Genomic DNA, 24243 nt, shown 5'->3' with positions numbered 1-24243 from the left:
TTATTGCAAAAATTAAATGATAATACTTTCTCTTATATTCTAACAATTATAGCCTGTGCCCGGGAAGCATCAACCTGTTTTAGAGTGCCTGGCTATAGCCCATTCAACAAGAGCAGAGCACCTTTATGATTCATGCATGAAGTAAGTGAGATAAAATATTTGACAGATTTCCATTTTCACAGCTTAATCTTAAACTCAACAGGATAGGTTACAATTTTTGAAAGCTATATATATTTGATGCAATATGTAAACACACCTATAAGCAACCATAAGCTATTGGTTGCTTATGCTAACAGAGATTCATTTCTTATTAAATCTGTTTGATGGGTTTATTTAAATAAGACATTTCCTTTAACAGGTGGCTGATACAAAATTTTGCAAGGAGTTGGTCAGAAAAGAACTTTGCTAATTTATCTTCTGAGCTTCAAAATAATTGCCTTACTACATTGATTGATTCTTTGGTAAGTTTGTGTCAGTTATTCTTATTAATTGACATTATTATTTTGTTTCTTGGGAAACTGAACTGAATTTGTGGAGTAATTTAATTTATTTTGATTATATACATTTCCTTTCTACTTCAAACTGAGATAATTGGCTGTTATCTCAAAACTGAAATCTAGTGAGTAAATCAGTATCGCTTACTATTTCAAATTTTACAGTTCTGTTGCATCTGCTGAAAGGCATTGTAGAAACAAGTTTTTCCCTCCAATGGGCACACTTGATTCTTGAACCTTCCAAGTTTCACAATAAACTCCAATTGAATTTAGAGTGGTCCATATCTGTAAATGAAATTTATCTTAATCCCTCCATCCATTGCTTTTTATACAAGTGTTGCTTAATATACAATTACAGTTTGAGCCCAGAATTTATGTTGCTAAGCAAGACAGTTTTGCCCCATTTTACAACCTTTCTTACCACAGTTGTTGGTAAGTGAATCACTGCAGTTGTTAAGTTAGTAACATGGTTTCTAAGTAACTCTGGCTTCCACATTGACATTGCTTGTCAGAGGCTTGCAAAAGGCAATCACATGACCCTGTCATAAATAACCGTCATAAATAATGGGCAGTAGCCAAGCATCCCAAATTTTGATCATGGGACCATGGGGATGCTGCAACAGTTGTAAGTCTGAAAAATGGTCATCGGTCATTTTTTTCAGTGCTGTTTCTAATTTTGAACAATCACTAAACAAATGGTTGGAAGTTGAGGACTACAGTGCAACGACTGAAAATATTTTGGTTATTTCTACATCCTAATGTACTATGATGCAATATGTCAAAGAGGCTGCCAATGAATGAAGAAATAATGCAATTGATTCTAGAAAAGGAAAGAAAGTCTAATTAGATTCAGTTTGGTATAGTGGTTAAGGCACCAGGCTAGAAAGCTGGAGACTGTGAGTTCTAGTCCCACCTTAACCATGAAAGCCATCTGGGTGACTTTGAGCTGATCCATCTTTTTCAGCCCAACTCAACTCACAGGATTGTTGTTGTGGGAAAATAGGAGGAGGAAGGTCTTGGATATGTTTGCCGCCTGGAGTTACTTGTTAAAACAATAAAAGTGGGATATAAATAAAATAAATAAATAAAAATCTGCCCTACACTAATACAATCCAGTATACTTCTTCCTTCCTTTCCAGATCATCCTTGTTTCCAAAAGTCTGTACACCAATTTATATTTTATTTTGTTCTTTAACAAAATAAAATTTTGTTCTTTCCCACCTCTCTCTCAACCCTTCTATCCATTTTTTATTTTTATTTTAGTCTTTTCTTTCTTCTCAACTTGTCTATTCTTCTTTCCGTTATTTGTTTCCAATTTATCCTAATTCATTTTGTCTAAAGTAGATAATCAAAGCATCCCAACCCACATTTTTCTACTGACCACTCATTCTTCCATTCGGTCTACATTCATTCCATACTCATTCATTTTTACACTTTCTATCTTTCTCTCTCTTTTTCCTTCCTTCCTTGTTTTAGCAGGCACCCTTCTTTAGTATAGCAGTCTCATTCATAAAGATATTTTCCACCTCTGTAAAATCAAAATGAACAGAAATACATTCTTGCATACTGCATTTTTCACTTCTTTGGATAAACATCCCTTAGAAAAATCCACACAGTACCCACTATCTTGTCTTAATTTTTTTCAATTGTACAGACTGTTTTCCCCTGTCAAACAGAATTATCCTGGATTTGATACACTAATTTTCAGAGTCATAAACCTCATTATACTATACAATCTAATGTTTGTTGCATATCTGTGACTTCTTGCTGATTGTCAAATCATTTTCTAAGCTTTCCATTTATTCTCACAAATACTTTCCTTCCTATTGGAATGTGTGAATTACATTTACCTATAATTAATGTGAGAAGAATTAATTTGCTAATGCTATGGTGTAATGTGTACATGTAGAATTGTATTTAATTTTTGCTCAGAATATGTGTATTTTTTTTTTCTTATAAGAGCCCACAGAATGCAGCCCGTCTTTTGATGGAAACCAACAGGCTACTTAATAGTCTTCCCCAAGTGAAATGGACTGAAACAGCTCGAACGTTGGCATTTAGACTGCAGGAAAAGTGTATGGCATTTATGGTGACCAATTTTCCAGAAATAATACAGAGTGAAAGCTTTTTAGCTCTCTTACAGGTAAAATACACCTAATTTATACAGTAGTAGCATTACAAAGACTAGTGGGCTGACTGGGGAATTCTGGGAGTTGAAGACCAGACATCTTAAAGTAGCAAAGTTTGAAAAAGGTTGCCCTAGACCACATGATAGGTTTTATCTTGCTTGTTCATGTTTGACAGGTACACTTTCCAAATTAGAGCAAATATTCCACGTCACGATGCCCTAAAAAGAAATTTGAACACATTGTACTGATATAAGTATGTTGGTGAAAATTGTACTTTTCCAGGTTTTTCTAACTTTCATATACCACATACCATGAGACAATCCAACTTTCCCATTGCTTATTGCCAACAAGTTGCCCCGGGAAGCCTGCTAGCTTAAAACATAGCAATTACTCTCCAGAGAAATCTTCCCTAATCTGATGCCTTCCAGAACTGTGGAACAGTAATTCCCATAATGGCCATAAGGGCATCATTGGGGAAGGCAGCTTCAAGACTTACAGTATTAGCAGTTGCAGTAAACAATATCATGTTAAGTAGAACAGTCGTTTGATTTTTTTTCAATATGAGATTCTACTTATTTTTTAAGTGGCAATAGATAGGAAGAAAGCAAAAAGTCTGTATTATTTCTGCTAGACTAACCAGGGGATACAATGTTTAGGCTGCAATTCTGTATTCACTTATCTGAGAATAACTCCTTTTCAGTTTGGTGTAATTAATTCTGAATACATGCTCCTAAGAATGTTTTATTAGTCATTCATCATCGGATTAACACAACAATGAAATAAGAACTTGTATCCTACTGTAATTTTAATGTGATTTTATATATTTATTCATATATTTATGGTTTCATTTTAATGATGTAAGCCTCCCAGAGACATCTTACGGTGAGATGGGTGGCAAATAAACATAATAAATCAATCAATAAAAAGAAAATGAAAATAATCAAGGAGAGTTTGCCAAAGTAAGATACAAGTATATAGATTAAGCTTGGCCCATGTACTCTAGCATATTAGTATTTGTGTGAAGAACAAGCATACAAAGGATCCATGAACATAAAGACAAGCACATATCCCACATGTGTCCTCTTTTTAGATTCACCACCAAAGTGCATTGTTCGGTTTTGGTTTCAGCTGATCTGGTTTTTCTGATCATATCTTCCAGGCTCAGGCCATGACCAGCAAACCTGATCTTCTTGATCAAGTGCTTGAAGCAGTCAAAAAAGATGTTACTATTGAAAATAGCTGTTGCCTTCTTATAGCAGTGGACGCTTTGCTAAGTTCTTCAAATGTGAATGAGATGGTAGGTTTTAAAAATTAACAGAAACATGATTTCAGTTGTTGTTTTTATTAGAACCATTCAAGTCAAAGTTTAAGGGCAGAAGTTGCACCAAGGTGATCTACAGCATAAATAGGTGATATAAAATAATCTCTCTCTCTCTCCCTCCCTCTCTCTGCCTAGTCACAATAGCTGTCTTTAAAGTAAGGCATTTCAGAAGATCAGCATAGATCATAAAGTGGAAATGGAAATGGTTTCTTATACCTCCATTTTGGGAGATGGTGACAGAACCAGTCAGGAGGCAAAACAATTCTTTAAGTTGAAAGGCTTTATTAGAAAACTCTACAAAATAAAGATTTGAATCCAAAATTGAAGTTATATAATAATATTTTGTTTGTTTGTTTTATCCTTCACATTTCTAAACCACCCATTTCCCTCACAATTTTATGTATTTGCCTTATTTTTTTCCTAATAATACTATAACTTTTCCTAAGACTATCTTCCTATATCATTTTATAATCTACCTGATATGACTTATGTTGCTTATATTTTAGATATAACTATTTTAATCCTACACTCTTTACTTGAGATTTGTTTCTCTTATTGTTCCATATTTTATGCCCTTGTATGTAATGTTTCAAGTTCTATCCTAGATGGTCCTCACCAAAGCCTCTAGCAAGATATAGGCATTTTCTTGTTCACACTTCCCATGTAACAATCCTTTTCCAGCTGCTTTCTCTAACTGATCTTCTGGTCTGACACAGAGGGTTACTTCACTACTCTTCCTTTGGACTGAAATTTGGTGTGTTACTTGGTGATGGGAGCTGGCATCATTGCCACATCCTTGCTACAGCATATTTTTTAGTGATATGGATGGTGATCCCTTGTCAAAGCTTTGCTTCACTCTTGTGCCTGAGGGAAAAACACTTCCATGATGAGTGCTTATCAGGGCTGAGGGGCTCAAGTGCCTGTGCCTGGGCCACATATAGCTGCCATTCCTGGGCCACATCCAATTACCAACAGTAAATCTGTTCAGGACTTGCCACTGTGAAGAACTCATTAAGGGGCCAATGTTTGTGCTGCTTCAGCTTTACCAGAGCCTGGGCTGTGGCTTGGTCTAAGGAGGTTTACATTTCAGATTGTGCTGTCCACCCATTCTTCTCTGTAGTCCTTCAGTTCTCCTCATTCATTGCTCTTTCCTTAATTCTCCTTCTTCACTCTTTGTTCCTCCATGCTTCGTCTTCACAACACTATGATTTCACTTTAGCCTGACCCTTCTGGAAGAGCTGTACATTGAAAAAAAATAAGGGTGGGATCCTTAAAAGGAAACTGAGGAGCTCAAACTCTTAGAAGCATTAAAAGTTAAAACTAATACTGATGTGCTTCCGAGCCCTATTTTAATTACCAAAGTACAATGAAAAATCATCTGGCTGCCCCTAACAATTGGAATTTGTAAAATAGGAGACCTCCTTTTGTTGCTTAAACTCATCATCCTAAATATAGTCCTGAAGATAGCTGATATCATTAGCGCTTGCATTTGGATTTAAGCAAGCTTGCTTATACATCTGTCTTCATGTGCTTTTTTAAAAAAATAAAATGGGATTAATTCGCTCTAAATCAGAGGAATTGATGTTTTCATCCTGTCTCCCCCTTTTGCTGTAATCTTTTTAAATGTATGTGTACAAAAGGCTTTATGCTATAGAAGTGCAGCTTCAAAATGTGGGAGGTGAAAGATGTGAGCTATCAATAACTCAATGGATATGCTATAAAATTAGAGTTGAGAATCACAGTCGATAGATAGTAGGAGATTAAATAGGACATTGATCAGGCCAGTGGGAGCCTTTCTTTCTATTAAATTATATTCTAGTGATGGCACTGCTTTTATCTCCGAAGAGCAATCAGCAATATAAAAAATAAGGAATTATTATTCAGCGAATTGCTCGTTCTCTTGGTTTCATATTCTGGAAACTGAATATTTGTGATAATTATTTTTCAGCAGTGGAAACAAAGATTTTTAGGGGCTTTGTACTGAAAAGTATATATTTACAAAACTTTATTGCCTTTATGAAATTACCGTATTTTTGCAGTTTGAGGCTTTTTCTATCAATAGGGACCCACTGGACAGGTGGCATATTTTAAAATAATTATAATAATTTTATTATTATATATATACATATATAGTATTGCTCCATACTGTTGCAGATTTCTTCTGTTGTTGACTAATTTAGCAGGAGTGAAAATTTAACCAGATGCTTTATGGGGCCGTAGAGGATTTGACCTTGTAGTGACAAAGCCAAGGGTACAAAGCTATAAAGAGATTTGTGTGTAAAATTGGAAGAGTGGGGAGAGAGAAGTAGGTAGGTTTGATATTTTTTGAGCTTCAGCATCTGTGGGAGTGGCTTGGTTTCAAGCAGAGCAAAATTATGATGCAGGACAATTGGCTTCTGCAAAGCTCGACATCTGTTCAGCAATCGTAATATCTAAGTGATTGCTAAGCGATTAATATCTAAGCCAGTTGAAGGAGCAAGTACCTTCTATAGGGAGTAATGACTGGTTGCTATGACAACAAGGTTTTTTCCCAGCTGCTGATTTTTTTTTTCATAGGGGTTTCTGTGCAGGATCCAGGCTCTGCGTGATAAACTGTGGATCTTTCTGCTCCAGTCATTTTTTGCCGTTCGACATACAGAGGGCTGGAAACTGCTTAAGGCAGCTGATCAGGAGCGAATACAAGCAGGTAGGCAAGCTATAGCTGGAGCTGAGCGCTTTGCATGACAGCTGAGCCTTTATTATAGAGAAGTCATGGGAGCTGGTAATTAATGTTAACTGGAAAGACATGTTGATGAGCCTTCTGCTTCCCGATTATTATGTAAGGATTGTGAAAAATAAACAGACCGCTTCAAGTATGGAAGCCAAGCTGATTGCACCTCCCTATTGTGAACGAACATTATTATGCAGCTATATGGAAGCCTTATAAATAGGTAGGCTGTCTTTTTCTTTGCGTTTAGAATGATTAAAAGTAATTCATTAGGATGGTTAAGCACATAGGAATTATAGAATTTTATATGTTTATTTCATGATTGAAGTAGTTGGGGTGGTGGTTAATGTGTGTTCTATGCCTTGCTTAGCAGCTGATCTCATTTGTATCTAAAATGAAGGGTCCATTGAATTTGTGATTGATATGATGCTATGATTCTGTCTGACTGCTGCAGAAGATTCATCAAAGAAGCTGCAGAGTGGCCTTTAAACATTTAAGCAGCACAATTTGAAGCTAAACAAAAGAAGTCTTGCTCTGCTCTCCTCCCCCTTCTCTCTTCTAACCCCCTCACTCCTCCCCCTCCCGTCCTTTGTTTTCAAATGTATAGAATAAAATCTTGCAGATGAAATAATTGAAAATGGCTTCAGGGCATCCCTGAATATGTTTGTTGTTGTCACGTAATTTCTTTAGTATGGTGAAGTAGATACATGCTCAGGATTATAGCTTACTGTAAAGAATTTCTGTAGCGAAACATAAAATGGCAATGTAGTATAAATGAATCATTTTCTTGTGATTCTTATCACAATATCCAGCATTGTAAAGTGTAAATGTAAAGTGTTATTTACGAGCTTTGTGTTTTAAGCTTTTTTTCCCCTGGAAATCGAAATCAGATCAGTCATGTCCAAAAATGCAATTTTATTGGGTTGTTAGATGATGTCATTCTAAATAATGCTAATATATACATATAAACCCATGCATAAATTTTGACTAGAATTCCTATCTTCCCCTGATATGAATAATTAAAGTATACTGTGATAAATTTGGGAAACCCAAACTGCAGCTGTGATAACTATCCAATTGATTTGTTGCTTTAAAAGGTCTATAGCATTAATTACTGCAGGTTGATTACAATATCCAGAGAGATTTTTAAAAATTCCGTTTTGTGTAATTGCATGCCTGTTTTGTACTATCAGAGCTATTTTTCTATGTGAGCTATTGGAATGGGTTCATAAACTTTTAAAGAAGCATGTAATTTAAAAATATACCATTTAGGGATTACTTCGGATTCCTTTTCAGTGCCCATATATTAAAAAAGATTAGACTAGGAAGCTTAAATGCTGCCTCCAACACTACTTGGTGCATGGTATTGGTTCCCAATAGGACATGATTTTTAATTTATATTTTATGCAGCATATGCAACATACACTCTTATTCCCTTAAGAAAATAAAAAAGCCACCCAGGTGCCATTTTCAGCCTCATGCCTTCTCTTAGGAAACCAGAGGTTCACTGCAGGGTGGGAATGCAGCTGACTCTTACAGGTTTTATATTCATAAAATATATAAGTAATAGTTGCAGGCAATGATAAATAGGTTGGTAGAACTGTATGCTTTGTAGAATTCTTTGAGATAGATAAAATTAGATTTTGGCAAAGGATGTTATATATACAGTATATTTCTCAATCTGCATTTTTCTAGTATAGGTTATGTAAACTGTAGCATTGCAGAAATTTAATTTGTGTAATATCTGTGAAGATTCTCAGTCATCCAGGTCATGATTGTCTTAAAGGTGCTTTTTTTGTTGAAAAGGCAACTGGACTTCTTCTTCTCATCCAAGAAGCTTCATCCGTTCTGATCAGTTCTGATTTTGGGTGCCTTCTCAGTTTCAATCAATTTCCCTTTGAAAATTTCATATATTATACTGACTGACTGAAGACTGGTCTTTGCTAACCAACAGTATTTCATTTTCAGTTATGCTTAAAAGCATAGGTAATTTTATTGCATATTACTGTATCAATATAAGAGGAAAGCTTTCTGTTTTAAATTAATAACATGAGATAAGTTGGCAATATGCAATAAAGTTTATATCTGGAAAGAGCAGGGATCTACATTATTTAAAGATGTACAAATCAAAACAATTATTATTATGGTTGGTTGCACAGTAAGCCAAATGTTTAGACTGGCATTTTTATCCACCTGTTCAATCAGTCCCAAACCTTGGGATAGGCAGAATTTATTTGATGGTTTAAGAGATATTGTTTGCAGGATATAAGTTGTTCCAAGTAAAGCTGCCTTTTGCAATTGACTGATGATGATTTTGTCAATGTTGATGGTGTTCAAGTGGTGTTCCAGATGTTTTGGAATTGCACCCAAGGCATCTATTACTATTGATACTCTTCTCTTTGTTTCAGTTTGCTAGTCATTCGACTTCTATTTTGTAATTATTTTTCTATTTTGTGATTTTCTCCAGTTCTTTCTCTTATATTCTGCTGTTTCCAGGTACTTCGATATCCACTAACTAGGATTTTTTCTTTCTTATAAACTATTTCGAAATGATTATAAAATAATATAATTATACATATGGATTTGGCATTTTTATCCATCCATTAAGTCCTTCCCAATAACCTAGCATAGGCAGATATCATTATTTAGTGGTGTTTATTCAGGGGTGGTTCTACTTATCTTTACTACCGGTTCGCAGTGGGACCATGTGCATGCGCTTGCTTTGTGCTTGCGTGCGTGCTTCTACACATGCGCATATCACTCATGATGACGTCGTGGCGGGTGGGCAGAGCCTTCAGTCGGTTTTACTACCAGTTCTATAGAACGGGATCAGACCAGGAGCACCACTGTGTTTATTATTCTTATTGTTGTAATCTCCAGATTTGGAATGATTTGTTTCTTATTAATTTGCACTTTAAAAAGTGTATGTGCCCTTCTTCTGCTGAAGAATAATATTCTTAAAGCTTTGTTTTCATTTCATCACTTTTCTCTAAATATATCCTAAAAAAAGATGTCCTTTTCTTATACAGCTGCTGTTGACAAAGGAGATGACAGAAGACCTACCAAAAAGCCCATTTTCAGTAGTTCTCAGGTAAAAAAAAAACCCTCACATTTTACAAGATATTCACATTTCTATACATAAGCATTTGTATATGTTTTTCAAACATGATATGTGATTATTAGGGGAGTTGAGCATGGCTTTGAGGCGCACATAATTATTGTGTAACTTTAACAAGCAAATATCCATCTATTGACTTCCCTACGCAGAGAGATGTTTCTTTGAAAAATGTTGAGATGCAAGCTCACAATATATCAGACAGCAGTAATTTATAGCATCTCTTTTCCTGCATCTCCAGGCTACTGCTGAGTAAAAACCTACTTTCTCAGTTGCAGAGCAAATGGTATGCTAGCTAGCAAATAGAGCTTATTCCCTTCATTCATGGCATTACTTACCTGTGATGTCATCCATCTTTTGAGAGATATTCTTGCAAGGGAATCTAACTCAATATATGCATAAGGAAACAGGGGAAAATATACTCAGCTATGTATTTGATTACATTTGTTAATATTTTAACTTAGAACAATAATATTTGGTAAATGAGGGTGACCTGAAGCTGGTGCTTTATTTTGAGGTCAGGGGATTCTACTGTTCCTTTCAAAAACATTCATGTTGATAGTGCACTAGTATCCCTTCAGTGGTCTTTTGCATTTTAGACATGGAATTATTGTATAGTTTCTTCTAGCAGGAATGGTGAATTTGTGTCTTCCAAATGTGATTGAACAGAGTCCCGCATAATCGTTCATCATTAGCCAGGCTAACTGGAAGAGCTGGAATCTGTAATTCAACAGCATCCAGAGGACTTCATGTTCTTCCCTTTGAACCTAGGAGACAGAAGAAGAAAAATACATTTCAACATTGAAAACAGACCCCAGATTTAAATACAGAATTCTTGATATCTATTTACTTTCCGTTTATGAACCAGTTCTCTACTGAGAACTCTAATGGAAAGATTGATTAGTTGTGTTTTTGTAGTCAAAGTTTATTTTAAAATTGGGCTGAATGAATTTTTATATGTTATAATATATAGTATTATATATTGTAAATTTTTGCAAAAAAAATATTGCATATTAAAGCAATACAGAATTTTTCAAAAAAATAAGAATATACTGTGATTACAATTCACACTGAAATATATAAATTATTTTTTTTTATGGCAAGTAACAGTGATCCTCCCAGACTTTTGATCATTTATTATATTTTTCTCCTCCCTTCTCCTTCAGTTAAACCGATGCTTTGGTGGTACTTGTACTCTAAAACAGACTGCTCGGGAAGGAAGTAAAAAGGAAAACTCTTGCGGTGATCCCTCTGCTAATCAGGATAAAATGAAATCTGATGCATTAGGAGCATCTGGACACACCTCAGCTACCAATCGGAATAGCAATAATAAAGCTTTGAAGCATGATGATTTAAAGGGGAAAGACAGCAAAAAAGCAGTTTGTAAGCTGATGAAGGAATCCAAAATAGGAGAGAAAATGCCTTCACCGAAGGCTAGAGCTGTTATAAAGCCCAAAGCTGAAAATAATGGAAATGCTAAAAATGAAACACTGTTGGCCAAACAAGATTCTGACCGGCCATTACTGTCTAGCGGTCACAAAAATGCAGGAAGCAGCAAAATGTCAAAAAACCAAGAAGGTAAAATGACAGGTGCCCGCCCCAAAGTATTTGCAGGAATCTCAAATGTACAAGTTAAAGCAAAACCTGTGAAGAAGGCAGTTGGAAAGGAATCTCCTTCTCTCGTGAGCACAGATACTCTAAGCAAATCAACCAATTCAAGTCCAGATCTGCGGATGTCCATTGAAAAAGATGACCTCAAAGAGGAAAAAGAAGATGAGAGCAAAAAGCAGTCAGGTAATAATCAGAGAGTCCCTTTTTAATTTGCTGCAGAGTTCATACCCTGAAATCTTTTTTTTTATTATTACTCTATGAAGAGGTTTTAATTATTGTGATTGTTTTTTATGTTTAATTCACAAGTATAAAATAAAAATGGCAATGGTAAATATAGATGGGCTCTTAGGAAATATCTTTCAGACATATTGGAAGCTGCATGAACATACTTTTAAATATGTTAAAATATTTTTTTCTTTTTTTCTTGGTATATCTATCAAATGAATAATATGAGGATTTTTTTAAAAAAATATTAAGCATTAGATATTATTAAATAGGAATAACTTCAATGCTTGAAGGATTTTTGGATAATCAGTGTTTATAACATGAATAGGAAAAGGGTTAAAACTTGTTCGTACACGTTTATACAAGCTGTATATGGTCCTCCAGAGTCCCATATCGTGACATGGATAGCATTTTATTAAATAAATAAGAGTGTACACATGCAAACTCTTTTATGCACACACACACATACACATACGCTAAAATACATACACTTTTAGCAAATGCTCATTGCTTTCTGAATTCTGTTTTTTATTATTTATTATACAGCTTTGAAAACAAAATCTGGTACGAAGATGACTAATGGAGCCCTTTCCAAAAAACATGTTAATGAACTTGAGGCTAATAGTCCTACGAACAGGTACGTTAAAAAGGACATTATTTGTTTTTCATGTGGTAGGATTTTAAATCCCTACTGAAAATAAATTTCATCAAGTTTACCTAGTAGAAACATGTGTTTGATTCCGAATTTTATGTTTCAGTCATGTTTAAACTAAAAAAAATGATAACACTCTTTATATATAGCCAGAGCACAAAATCAATGGCTTTATGGATCCTCTCTTTAAATGCAGATTTATGAACTCTTTTCTTATTTATCATTTAAAAATATAAAGGCTGCTGAGCTCTCTCAAAATTTAGTTAGCCATTTGGTTAGGGACTACAGTTTGACAATAATTGGAGGGCCACAATTTCCCAGCTTTATTCAAGTTTTAAACTTGCAAATAAAACAAAGTGTCTGATAATTTCAGTGTTACAAAGAAATGTACTGGGAAAGGCAACAATGAACACATACCACAAGCAGTTGTGAAGAAAAGGGCGAATGAAGCTGGCAATTCTGTACCTCAGCAGAAGACAAAGAATATAGCTAATGCTACAAAAAATCAAGGTAAATTTAAGTTGACTATGATTTGACTGTGTTTTCTATTTTGGAAATTTTGTTCACAGTGGTCTAACAACTGAATGGACAATGTTATGTATATTTTGTATGCATGAAGTTCTTAGTTAAGAACTAAGGGGATCCATTCCAAGGTAGCAGGTCATTGTATTGGAACCTATTTAAAAGTTGAGGAGATTGTGACTGTGTGACACAATGGATATTATTTAAAAAATAGCAGTGTGATTCCATGACAACTGCATTCTGTGCAGCAAAGCATAATAATTATGGATACAGTCATAGTAGTATTTTCTCAAGTCTGTAAGAATGTATATTTCATCACAGAGGAGGTTAAGTGCCCAACCAATAAATAAGAGAAAAGTTTAACATAAAACCTATTCATGTAAAAATAATTATGTATTTTTACATATTTTTTTAAAAAATGTATTTTAATGTGACAACTGTACTACTTGAATTACTAATTTAATTTCAAACATCTGTTCAGTGGTTCGGCTTCTTGAAAGATTATTTGGGAATCAAATCAAAAATGCTGAGCCGAAGCAAATTCCATTTATTCTCTCTTGCTCCCAATATCCTGCTGCCTTAAATGCATTCTACTCTCCTTTGTCCCTAAAATGCCATTGCTGGTTATCTCGTGGTGCAAGATGATTTAGCCCAGGGTTTCCCATTGCTACAGACATCATCTGGCATCTGGCATACTTTACCTTCTCATATTCATCCCCTCTGTATGTTTTCTATTCTTACAAACTCATTGATAAAAGGAAACTATTGAAACAATAGCTTTTAGCCCTGGTGGCTTTTCAACTGGAATCTTTATATTAGGATTCATAAAGTAAAGTGTATATTGTTCAAACAAGATAATTATTAATCATGCCTATACTTTGGTCCAGTGCCTGCTAATTCTTTTGAATATGAAATGTTGATTTGCTTTGTCTGTTTGAATATCCTTTTTTTTCTGGTCTTTGTCTCTTTTCCCCCTTTTGGGAGGGGGAATATAAAATATTACTGTTTTATCCCACTGATAATTTATTGGTTCTTTTGATATATGGGTTGTCTTAATAATAAACTTTGCTGAATGGAATGTAACATAAGTCTAATATGTTGCCTTTTAGGTCTACAGGGAGATTTGTCAAATCCACTTAAGGCTGCTCTTTCTCCAAAACAGAATGAAGAGAATGGTATGACACAAGATATGACACTAACTTCAATGAAGAAAAAAGCTAAATCTTCACAAGCAACCTCAGTTAAAGCTACTGCAAAAACAGTAACACCCAAAACCCAAACTCATTCAAAGAAGACTGAAATGACAAACAATAAGGAACAAAAACAGAAAACAGTTAGTGTTCTAAGACTTCCATCAGGCCAGAAGCCTCCCAGAAGCGAATCATCACTTCCAAAGAATGTACATGGGGAAGAGCAAAAAAATTCAAATCTTAAACTTGAACACCCTACTTTGGAAGATCAACCATGTGTTAATCACAAATTCAATCCAGAGGACAAAAATGATAGTGGAACATCTTTACCTGAATTACAAAGGCAGAATATACCTATTTTGGAAAAAAATATTCCTCTTGAAGAAATGGCTTGCAAGAGAGATTTAGGACCTTCTTGCATGTCAGAGCAGAACATGTCAATGAAGCACGACGAGGCAGCCAAACAAATTCATAAAAATGAGGATGCTAAATGTCCCATAAATAAAAAGATGGAGCAATGTACCCTTGAATTGCATCCTATTCAATGTCATGAGAGTATTGCATGTGGAAACATTAACCAAAATGCTACACATTTGACTTTAAATGAAATGGAAAAATCCAAAACACTTCCGGAGTCTGTTGCTTGCCAGAATTCCTTAGAAACTTTAAGAAAAAATGAGAACCATTTGGTACAAGAAAAATCAGTTGTCTCTTTTGATACCTTGGAAGCCGAAAAGGATATTAGCCAGCTGAATGGCTTATCACACAGGCTATCTGATGGTTCAAACTCTGAACAGGAAGAGAAAAAATCCTCTACTTTTAAAACCTTTGTGATAGCTTCTGAAAGTGCTGATGAACTGTCTGATAAGTCTGCCTTGACTGACTCACAGTTGGCTACAGTGGAATCAGAGCCTGCTTCAAAATCTTACATAGAGCAAGCGGCAGAAAAATGCTCGTCTAAAGATACTGACACTACAGAAACTCCAGAAAGTCATGAAAATTCAGAAGCTCCATTTACCGATCAATGGAATATAAGTTCCAGTGCACTTGATCCAAAAGAAAGCCCTGAGTCAGATACTGGCAGTGCAACAACATCATCAGATGATATAAAGCCAAGATCAGAAGATTATGATGCAGGGGGATCTCAGGATGATGAAGGATCAAATGAAAGGGGAATTTCAAAATGCAGCACCATGCTATGCCATGATTTCCTTGGCAGAAGCAGTAGTGATACAAGTACACCTGAAGAACTAAAAATCTATGATACAAGTCTAAGAATAGAAGTAAAAATGAAAAAAGAAAACTCTGAACTCTTTCGGGTAATATCAACAAGTGATGAGGAACTTCCTAGAAAAAAGCCTGAAACAACATGGTTACGTCACGGTGGAGAAAGACAAAGTGGATCCAGTGGTGGTAATACTAATTTTGCCACCACTCAATTTCCTCAAGAAGCTGATCAGGTCTCTTCTTCGGCGGATGAGACAGAGGAGGAAAAGTCTGAAAATGAAAACGCTGTAGACAAAATGCCTCCACCAGAAGTTCCTATTCAGCAGTTCCATGGGATAGTGAATCTAGCATTTGATGATGCAACAGAAAATGATATTGAAAGTCAAGAATTCTCTGCCACTAAAAATTTTAAGCGCTCCGTATTACTGTCGGTGGATGAATGTGAAGAACTGGGATCTGATGATGGTGTAGAGATTCATACTCCTCTGCAATGTACTCTGGATGCTGCAACACCTTCTGATGTGTTTGATAGTGTTTCCCATGAGCATCACAGCAAAACGTTTTATTCAAGATACTCACTGGAGATTGAGGATGGGTTCCTGGATTGTAAGGGAGATGACAAAGAAAAGTTGCCCAAAAATGAAAAGCCCTCTATAGATCCTCACGACAGTGATCAAACCATAAAAGATACTCTAGCTACTTCAGTTACAGAGCAAACATGCATGGAGAGAGCTGAGAAAATAGGGGACAGCCAACTTTCCGCAGAAGTCAAGTGTGAAGGAAATAATGGCTTTCAGTGCAATAAACTTTCAGACAATGACACAAAAACTCAAGGAAGACCTTGTCACTTGGATCTTCATCAACATGATAATACTGACTTACAGAAGAACAGCTCTACAAAACCTGTTGATCCTTATAAGATTCACTTCCTGACTCAAGAAGGTAACATGAAAGAGTCAGCATCCCCTGAATACACTGACACTGCTTTACTTGCAGGTAATGTACAGAAATAAAAAAAAATTGTTAAATTCGTTGAAATATTAAGTATTAATGGAATATTAGAGTTTATGCTGGGACTGAGTTTCAATTCTAGTAAATCCCTTGGGAATTTTATGCAGACTCCTATACCATTCATATTCTGAATAGTCAAGAATATGTTGTAGCTTGCAGTTCCTGTGGGTAGTTGATAATGTAATCTTGGATAAAATAAAGAGCAGGCTGCGGTTCTATTCTTGAGCCTATTTTTTTTTCAGAAGGACATTAGCAGCTCATATATCCATTTGTTTGAAAAACTATATGATTCATAAATATACATACATACATATATATATATATATATATAATCTATTAAAGTGGGATGTGCAATAAATTTGTTAAACTAAAGTGTTCCGCATTGTTAAGCTGAATAGATATATTGATTACTACAGTTTCTGTTTTGCACAAAGTTGGGGATTAGTCTTGTACTGTTGTAATCAGTGGGGCTTTAACATTGACTTCAGAGGAAGCTAGTCTGCAACCTGAAATACTTTCAGGATATTCTTAAATTATGCTAGCTAGGAGAACATTTTTTAAGAAAGAGAAAGATTATGCTTTAGAAACCAACAAATATATCTAAATGTACTATGCTTGCTTCATATAGTTAGGTAACTTCTTGTCTAGTTTTATGTTTCTTAAAACAAGAATTCAGCTCAATATTCCAATACACAAAGTGCACCTGAATGTTTTTTTTTTAAATTTCCGTGTATCAAAACATTTAAAACAATTTGTGTTCTGAATGATATAATTGATCAAGTTGTAACTCTTCTTTTTGTTTGCTTGCTTGTTCTTGCTTGCAGCTATCCTTTGCATGTACAGTATACTACTTTAAGTATAAGCTTATGGGAGCAGGGGAAATATTTGTTTTTGTCACCTTTGAAGATGACTTGGCTGAAGTCATTGTTCTCAGTGAACATGTCTTCCTTCTCTTTCCTTTCTTCTTTTCTTTTGTTCCACTTTCCTCTTTATACTCTATTTCTTCCTATTTTAAGTTGCAGCTTTAGTGGTTTAGAAATCCATGTGCATTAAATGTTGGTTTACACGACTTACCTCTTTCTGTATTAGAATTTTTTCTAATTCTGAAGGTACAGTATATTGTTAATTGCCAATGGTAACTTTATGTATAAGCCATATTTTGTTTCATTAACTTTTTTAAAAATACATAACTTAAAAGCTACAATCTTTTGTGAACTTTGTATGCAGTTACATTTTCTTCTTACTTCTTATTTGATTGTAATTGTCCTCCTGCACTGAATTAAGTAATCTGTACAGAAACACTACAAAGAAAGTCAAAACTTGTACAATTTTTACAATGTGTAGTATTATGAATTATTTCAGGAGACATAGATGATTGTGACAGATTGACACAAACCTGCATGTATGAGCATCGGCTTCCAAAAACCCTTTCTCCAATATACGAGATGGATGTTGGAGAAGCTTTTGAGCAGAGCATGGAGTCTGAAGTGAATTTTCTAGATATGGATTTTGAAGACCAACAGTTTGCCGAACAGGACTGGACTCTTCTCAGGCAATTGCTATCTGACCAGGAATCAAACTTGGACATCAAAAATTCTGTTCCCGAAGACCTTAACTTAGCACAGTATCTCATCAACCAAACACTATTTCTGGCGCGAGACACTTCACAACCTCAGGGTAAAGCACAGTTTGACACTTTCAGTAAGTGGACTGAATTAATATCTCCACTGGATGATTCTTCAGCAAGTATCACAGTGGCAAGTTTTTCTTCAGAAGATTGTTCTTCCCCACATGGGGAGTGGACAATTCTTGAACTGGAAACCCATCATTAAGGTATCTGTTTGATACAGGACTCCTTCTCTCTTTTTCTCTCCCTCCCTCTGCAAGTAAATATTTTGCAATATTTCCATATGATAACTATTATATTGGTCAAGCATGAACAATCCAATTCTAAGTAAAATTTATTTGCAGGTAAAATCATTTAAGTGGATGTTTCTAAAAAGCATTTGCAGCCAATGGTTTCTTTTTTGGTTTCTTTTTCTTGACTTCTTAGGAAGAATTCTGTCTGGAAAAAACCTTTGGCTTAGTGTATTCTTACTTATCACTTAGTCATACCTTCCTGGATGTTCAATGAATTAAAATAGGAATGCAAAAAAAAGTTGTGCTACCAATTTTTTCTTGTATCATTCTGCATTTAGTAGCTTCAAATAAGAAATTCACAGTGATTATGTCAAGATGTGTGCCAACAGTATTTTAAATCCTAGACATGTATTTATGTTTGAATTTGCAGGAAAGTTTTGATGCAACTGTTTATGAATTTCTTTATAAATAATAGCATGTAGATTTGTTTTCTCTGACTTGTTTTTGTATCTTTTTTGTTCTGAAAACTTTCAATAAATTTTTAAATTGCTTAAAAATAAGGCTACACATAACTATTATTGGAATGTATGATATTTATTTTTATAGAAAAAAATGTGTTGTTAAAAGAGCATATAGTAAGTAACAATTCCACTTTTTGGAGAGGATGAAGGTGTCTAGCAATTTTCAAACAAGATGCATGTACGGCTCTCTTGGACTAGAATTGATAACTTTGTTACAGGAGATTGATCTGAGCAAGCGCAGGAACAAAGCAACATGACTACATTTCTATTTTAAAAATTCATTAAACCTCTGTGACAAAATTTTCTTTTATTTGAAACTCGATTTCTTTTATAGTTTATTTGTAAGATGGTTTTATGTTACTTTGCCTTCAGTATGTATGTTAATTCTTGACTGAGGGAAACATTTTACTTAAACTAAAATCATTTGAGCCCAAGAGTTGAATTCAATTTTATTGCAAGAAAAAGCAGGGAAAAAACTATGTAGGGACTTCTTTTGGAATATCACTGTGGCAAGATGTATGCTTGGTGCCGCATAGCTTGGAATTAGATGTATTCTCCCCTTAGTGTGGAAAATTGTTTATTTCTTTTACAATATGTTGAATGCTCCATGGGTCCACCGGTTTCCTCCCTTCCTATGGAACTTCTAGGCTTCCCTATGTTGCTATAAATGAAGGAATTGTAAACTTCAGTATCCCGACTGTATTTTTGAAGGAAATTGTAGAGAGATCTGTTGGTGATCTTCATTGTGGTATTTGACATAGTAGTTGCATCACAAGTGAATATTAATGCTCAAAATGATATTTATAAACAACCATCCTTTTCATATCTTGGATGCATACATTTTTAAGTTCAACTGAACTTTAAAAAACACAGGAGCTACATTTGGAACACTACAGACTAATAGAATGTTATTACAGGAGTAAATAAGAACTAGACAGATAATGAAATAATCTTACAGGTTTTCGATACTGTTTTTTAGGATTAGGATAATTTACGGGTTTGGTCCATTCTTTTGAAGTATTGTTAACTTGTTCCTACAGAACCATGTAATCCATTAGAACCCTTGTCCCTGATTGTCAGCTTCTTTAGAGGCATTGTTTTATTCCTTCATTCTATAGATTAGCATAGTTTGAATTTGGTAGATTGTTTTTTTTTTTTGTCAGCTAATATCTTGAGCCTTTAGAGATGAAAATTCTATTATCACTGGTTTCTGTGATCAGAAGTGGAATTGTGTAGGTGTGAGGTTGCATTGTTCACAAATTGGTATGATATACTATGCCACATTAATACTGCTATTCTTAGAGGATGGATCATAGATTTATACTGAAGGAAACAAAGCAATGTTTCTCTATCTGCTGCTTGTTCAATTATATTGAAGCAAGTTTTTGAAGTGAGCTCAGATGATAATGCTTTATAACTAATAGATTATGCTTGTGACATAATATAAACCCATAAATATCCCATTGGTCTCCATGTACTGTACAGCAAGGTACATAATTAAATTCTGTAAGTCAACACTCCACTCATTTCCACTTAGAGAATTCCACCTAGATATGAGAATTCTACTACCACTGAGCTATAAAAGCTGGCTGGCAATTCATATAGCCTCATCTAACTCACTGAATTCCCAAAACTAAATCTTGACTATTCCCATTTCAAATTGTAATGGAGGCTGAGATGATTGAATATGTCACATTTTCAACCGGTACAAATAATTGTAGCACAGGGATTAATGCCTTGAGCGCTAGGTTATTAAAAACAAGGTTATTTTTCTAAACCCTTCAGTTTTGCTTTCCCCAATCTGGTGCTATCTAGATAGCTTGGACTAGATTTCCACAAACTTCATGTCGGAGAAATCTGATTTAGGTGTTCTGGACAATTCAACATTTTTACACAACTGTTACGGTTATACTAAATCCAAAAAAGCTCCTTGCATGTAGTGGAAACTAATTAAAGATAAAATATTACAGCATACCTATAATCTTATATTGATAAGAGATAAAATGTGTGAAGCATTTCCAATACACAGTACTTTATAAACATTGAGTATTGTTATTTGAAAAGTCTGCTCTGAAATTATTGCAGGAGATGTAAAATATGCTAAGCCAGTATTAATAAGCAAGCAATAATACTTGCTTATTGATACAGATATCAACACCCAGGGGAAAAAGATTTAGAAACTTAAATGTGTCAGACTTGCCAGTTGAATAAATATTGTTTAAAATTACAGCATTAATTTACAATCAATAAAAAATATATATAATTTCTATGCCATGGAAGAGTTTATCTTTATTTCCAAAAGAATTGCAGCTTGCTCATTACAGAGCTTGCTTTCCTGTTTTGAATGAGGATCATTCATATTGTATAATGTAATATTTTTATTTTTTTTCACAACTACTGTATAATTAGTAGTTGTATAATACAGTTAAACATTGTAGCAAGTAGCAACACATAACATTTGTATTACAATTAGTTCTAAGTTTAATTTTTTAAAAATAACATTTATTGATTACAAAAAAATAGAAAAGGAATGGAAGAGTCAAGCTAATCTCTTTGAGATTAGAGAAGAAAATATTCCTAAACCTGAGCCCTATTATTCCAGTTTCTACATATTTGATACAGGTCTAAAGATGTCACAAAATGGCAACCATTTAGTAACTCTTTCATTTTTGAAATAAAAATCAGGGGAGCAAAGCTGTATACAGAACTATCAAATGTGGATCACCTAAATGACAAAATTGGGTAGGGGTGTTTTTTTTAAACCATATAGAATTTTTACTTTTTCTAAAAAATAAAAATATTTCAAAAAAGTCCCTACAACTCACAAATGAAGAAAGATAATATGGTACAAGTGTGACTACTTGATCACTTCTTAAATGCAAAACTACTACCAAATTTACTTCACACAGTAGATAGATACTGTATTTGTAGGTGAAAATTAATATAGCTTGCCTCCAGTTTCCAATGCAGATAGTCCTCAATTTACAACAGTTCATTTAGTGACCGTTCAAAGTTAGAACGGCACTGAAAAAAATGGCATGACCATTTTTCATACTTATGGCCGTTGCAGCATTCCCATTGTCACATGATTCACATTCGGATAACTGACAAGTGACTCACATTTATGATGGTTGCAGTGTCCCGGGGTCATGTTTTGCAACCTTCTGGCAAGCAAAGTCAATGGAAAAACCAGATTCACTTAACAACCGTGTTACTAATTTAAGAACTGCAGTGATTCACTTAACAAATGTGACAAGAAAAGTGGTAAAATGGAGCAAAACTATTAACAAATTTATCACTTAGCAACATAAATTTTGGGCTGAATTGTGGTCGTAAAATGAGAACTTCTTGTATCATGTCTAGAAAAAGGCAGAGTTTTCTTTATCTTTTCAATTCTGCCTACTGATGATTCAGAATTTTGTAGCTAAATTTTCATACCTGTACAACAGTATTTTAATGCTATCAGAAAGTACCATATTTTTTGGACTATAAGATGCACCGGTGTGTAAGACGCACCAAGATTTTGAAGAGGTAAGTAAGAAAAAAAAGGTTTTTGCCCTCCCCGACCCCCAGAAGCACTCTGCAGGCCTCCCAAACCCTCTGCACACCCCGTTTTTCACAAAAACGCCCATTTTTTGCCCATTTTTATGAAAAATCAGGTGTGCAGAAGGTTTGGGAGGCCTGCAGACTGCTACTGGGGGCTGGGGGAGGGCAAAAACGCCCCCGTTTTTGCAAAAAATGTGTCAAAAATGCAGTTTTTCACAAAAACTGCATTTTTGCCCTCCCCAGCCACCAGGACCACTGCAGGCCTCCCAAACCCTCTGCGCACCCTGTTTTTGTGAAAAATGGGCCCATTTTTCACAAAAAATGGATGAACAGGGCGGGGCTTCGGGAGGCCAAAAATGGCTGTATTAGGTGTTTAAGATGCACCAACATTTCCGCCCTCTTTGGTGAGGGGGAGTATGTCTTATACTCCAAAAAATACAGTACTTCTTTGCACCCAAAGCCATTACTTCCATTACACAGGTTGCATTCAGCATTCTTTGTTAAAATATTGCAAACATCTCCAATCCTCTATTTTTTTCTGAGGGATCATCATTATTGCCCTTGGGTTGGCCCAACCTAAAACTGGGTGGCTCGTTTCACCTGGTATGAGTTAGTTAGCCAATAATAACACAGAGGTGAGTGGGAACATACTGAGAACTTTATTTCTGTACAGAAGTCAAGAACTAATGTTTGGGATTAGAGCCACCCAGCATGTGTGCCCTGCACGGCAGGTTTAGAAATTTAACAGATCTCATCAGATTACATCATCAGTTCTGATTGATTGAATACATTTACCTCACACCTTAACTTTCTCTGTCTCTGGGCAGATTTCCAAAATTTCTCATGGGGGCACCCAGTGATTTATGCTAACCTGTATTTAACCTTTGATACTTTCCTTGCTCCTAGAAAATTCCAACAGTGTTCTCTTTATTGTTGTGCCAAATTTTGCACAAATGGTAGTGCTTTCTGTCGGTAAAACTGTTTCCAAACTTAAGGTTGCGCTTCGTCACCGAGAGGCATGCTGGGAGCCCCATTTCAAAAACAAATGATTTAGCCTAGGACAATTTTTTTTGACTTAATTATATTTTGTCGTAATTAACCATCACTAACACCACTATTCTCCAGCCATTATTAATAATCTCCCCCTTTTGCTGTGTCTAAAAACGAGAGTTTTGTGCTTTTTCGCTGTCTCTGGTAGATTCACAATGTGTACCTCTGTGGGAGCCATAGATAGAATTGCTGACTAGCTTGATTCATACAATTAACAAAGGCATAGTTGGCTTAATTTCAGTTTGTTTAGATCATAATTGTTATTATGAAGGAAGGGACTTAGTTTGCAATAAAACCCTATCAAAATTTCATGCAGACCGCATTGTGAAAAACCCAAACTTAGTATCTTCAGTGATCCAATTTTCTTCCACTAGCAAACCATTAAAATAATTAATAATAATAACAATAATAATAACAATAACAACAACGCTTGGGAAGTGTTCGACTAGTGATTTGGGATACGAAATCCAGCATGGTCATCTCGTTTGCTGTGTATACTGTAATAATAATAATAATAATAATAATAATAATAATAACAACAACTACTACTACTACTACTACTACTACTACCTCTACTACTACTACACCAGGCTTAGTCAGCAGGTTGCAAATTCTACTGAAACATTATTCTACATGGTCTATTTACCTGTTATTTGTCTCATTTCACTGGCAATATCATATTAGATGAAATCCATCCAGATGTTTATGTTTGATTGAGTTCAAAAACAGCCGTGTGGAAAACTCGGCCCACGGCATAGGCAGCCATGCTGGGTTTCTTCACCATAAAATCCAGCTGGGTGACCTTGGGTCGATCACTCTCTCTCAGCCCAACTCACCTCAGAGGGTGGATGTTGTGGGGGAAATGAGGAGGAGGAAAGTGCGTTGGATATGTTTACTGCCTTGCATTATTTTGAAAAATAATAAAGGCAGACTGTAAGTAAATAGGGGACCCTGAAACAATCCAATTTCCAGCCCCTTCTTAGCCGAATGAGAGGGATCCCAATCATGGCCTAGCCTCCATTTTTAAAAATGAACTGCTGCCTCAAGCGGAAATAGGGACTA

At 35.1% G+C, this 24243-nt stretch overlaps 1 protein-coding gene across 1 annotated transcript in view; it reads left to right on the top strand.

Moving 5' to 3' along the window:
• The window catches only part of BTBD8 (BTB domain containing 8), a 44740-nt gene extending 26201 nt beyond the window's left edge, over positions 1-18539 (top strand). The window contains exons 8-18 of the mRNA XM_070939391.1: positions 53-141; positions 359-461; positions 2455-2637; positions 3783-3920; positions 6501-6630; positions 9681-9742; positions 10933-11560; positions 12149-12239; positions 12628-12764; positions 13886-16189; positions 17567-18539. Of these exons, the coding sequence (XP_070795492.1) occupies positions 53-141; positions 359-461; positions 2455-2637; positions 3783-3920; positions 6501-6630; positions 9681-9742; positions 10933-11560; positions 12149-12239; positions 12628-12764; positions 13886-16189; positions 17567-18036 (4335 nt within the window). The 3' untranslated portion in view covers positions 18037-18539. The remainder of the gene's footprint in view (positions 1-52; positions 142-358; positions 462-2454; positions 2638-3782; positions 3921-6500; positions 6631-9680; positions 9743-10932; positions 11561-12148; positions 12240-12627; positions 12765-13885; positions 16190-17566) is intronic.
• Positions 18540-24243: the final 5704 nt, after the last annotated feature.

The sequence above is a fragment of the Pituophis catenifer genome, unplaced genomic scaffold (assembly GCF_029215685.1).
Source record: "Pituophis catenifer annectens isolate HBS135680 unplaced genomic scaffold, rPitCat1.0.hap2 SCAF_3, whole genome shotgun sequence".
In the NCBI taxonomy this organism is placed as follows: domain Eukaryota; kingdom Metazoa; phylum Chordata; class Lepidosauria; order Squamata; family Colubridae; genus Pituophis; species Pituophis catenifer.
The sequence above is the reverse complement of the archived record's forward strand: the minus strand, read 5'-3'. Positions and strand labels throughout refer to the sequence as shown.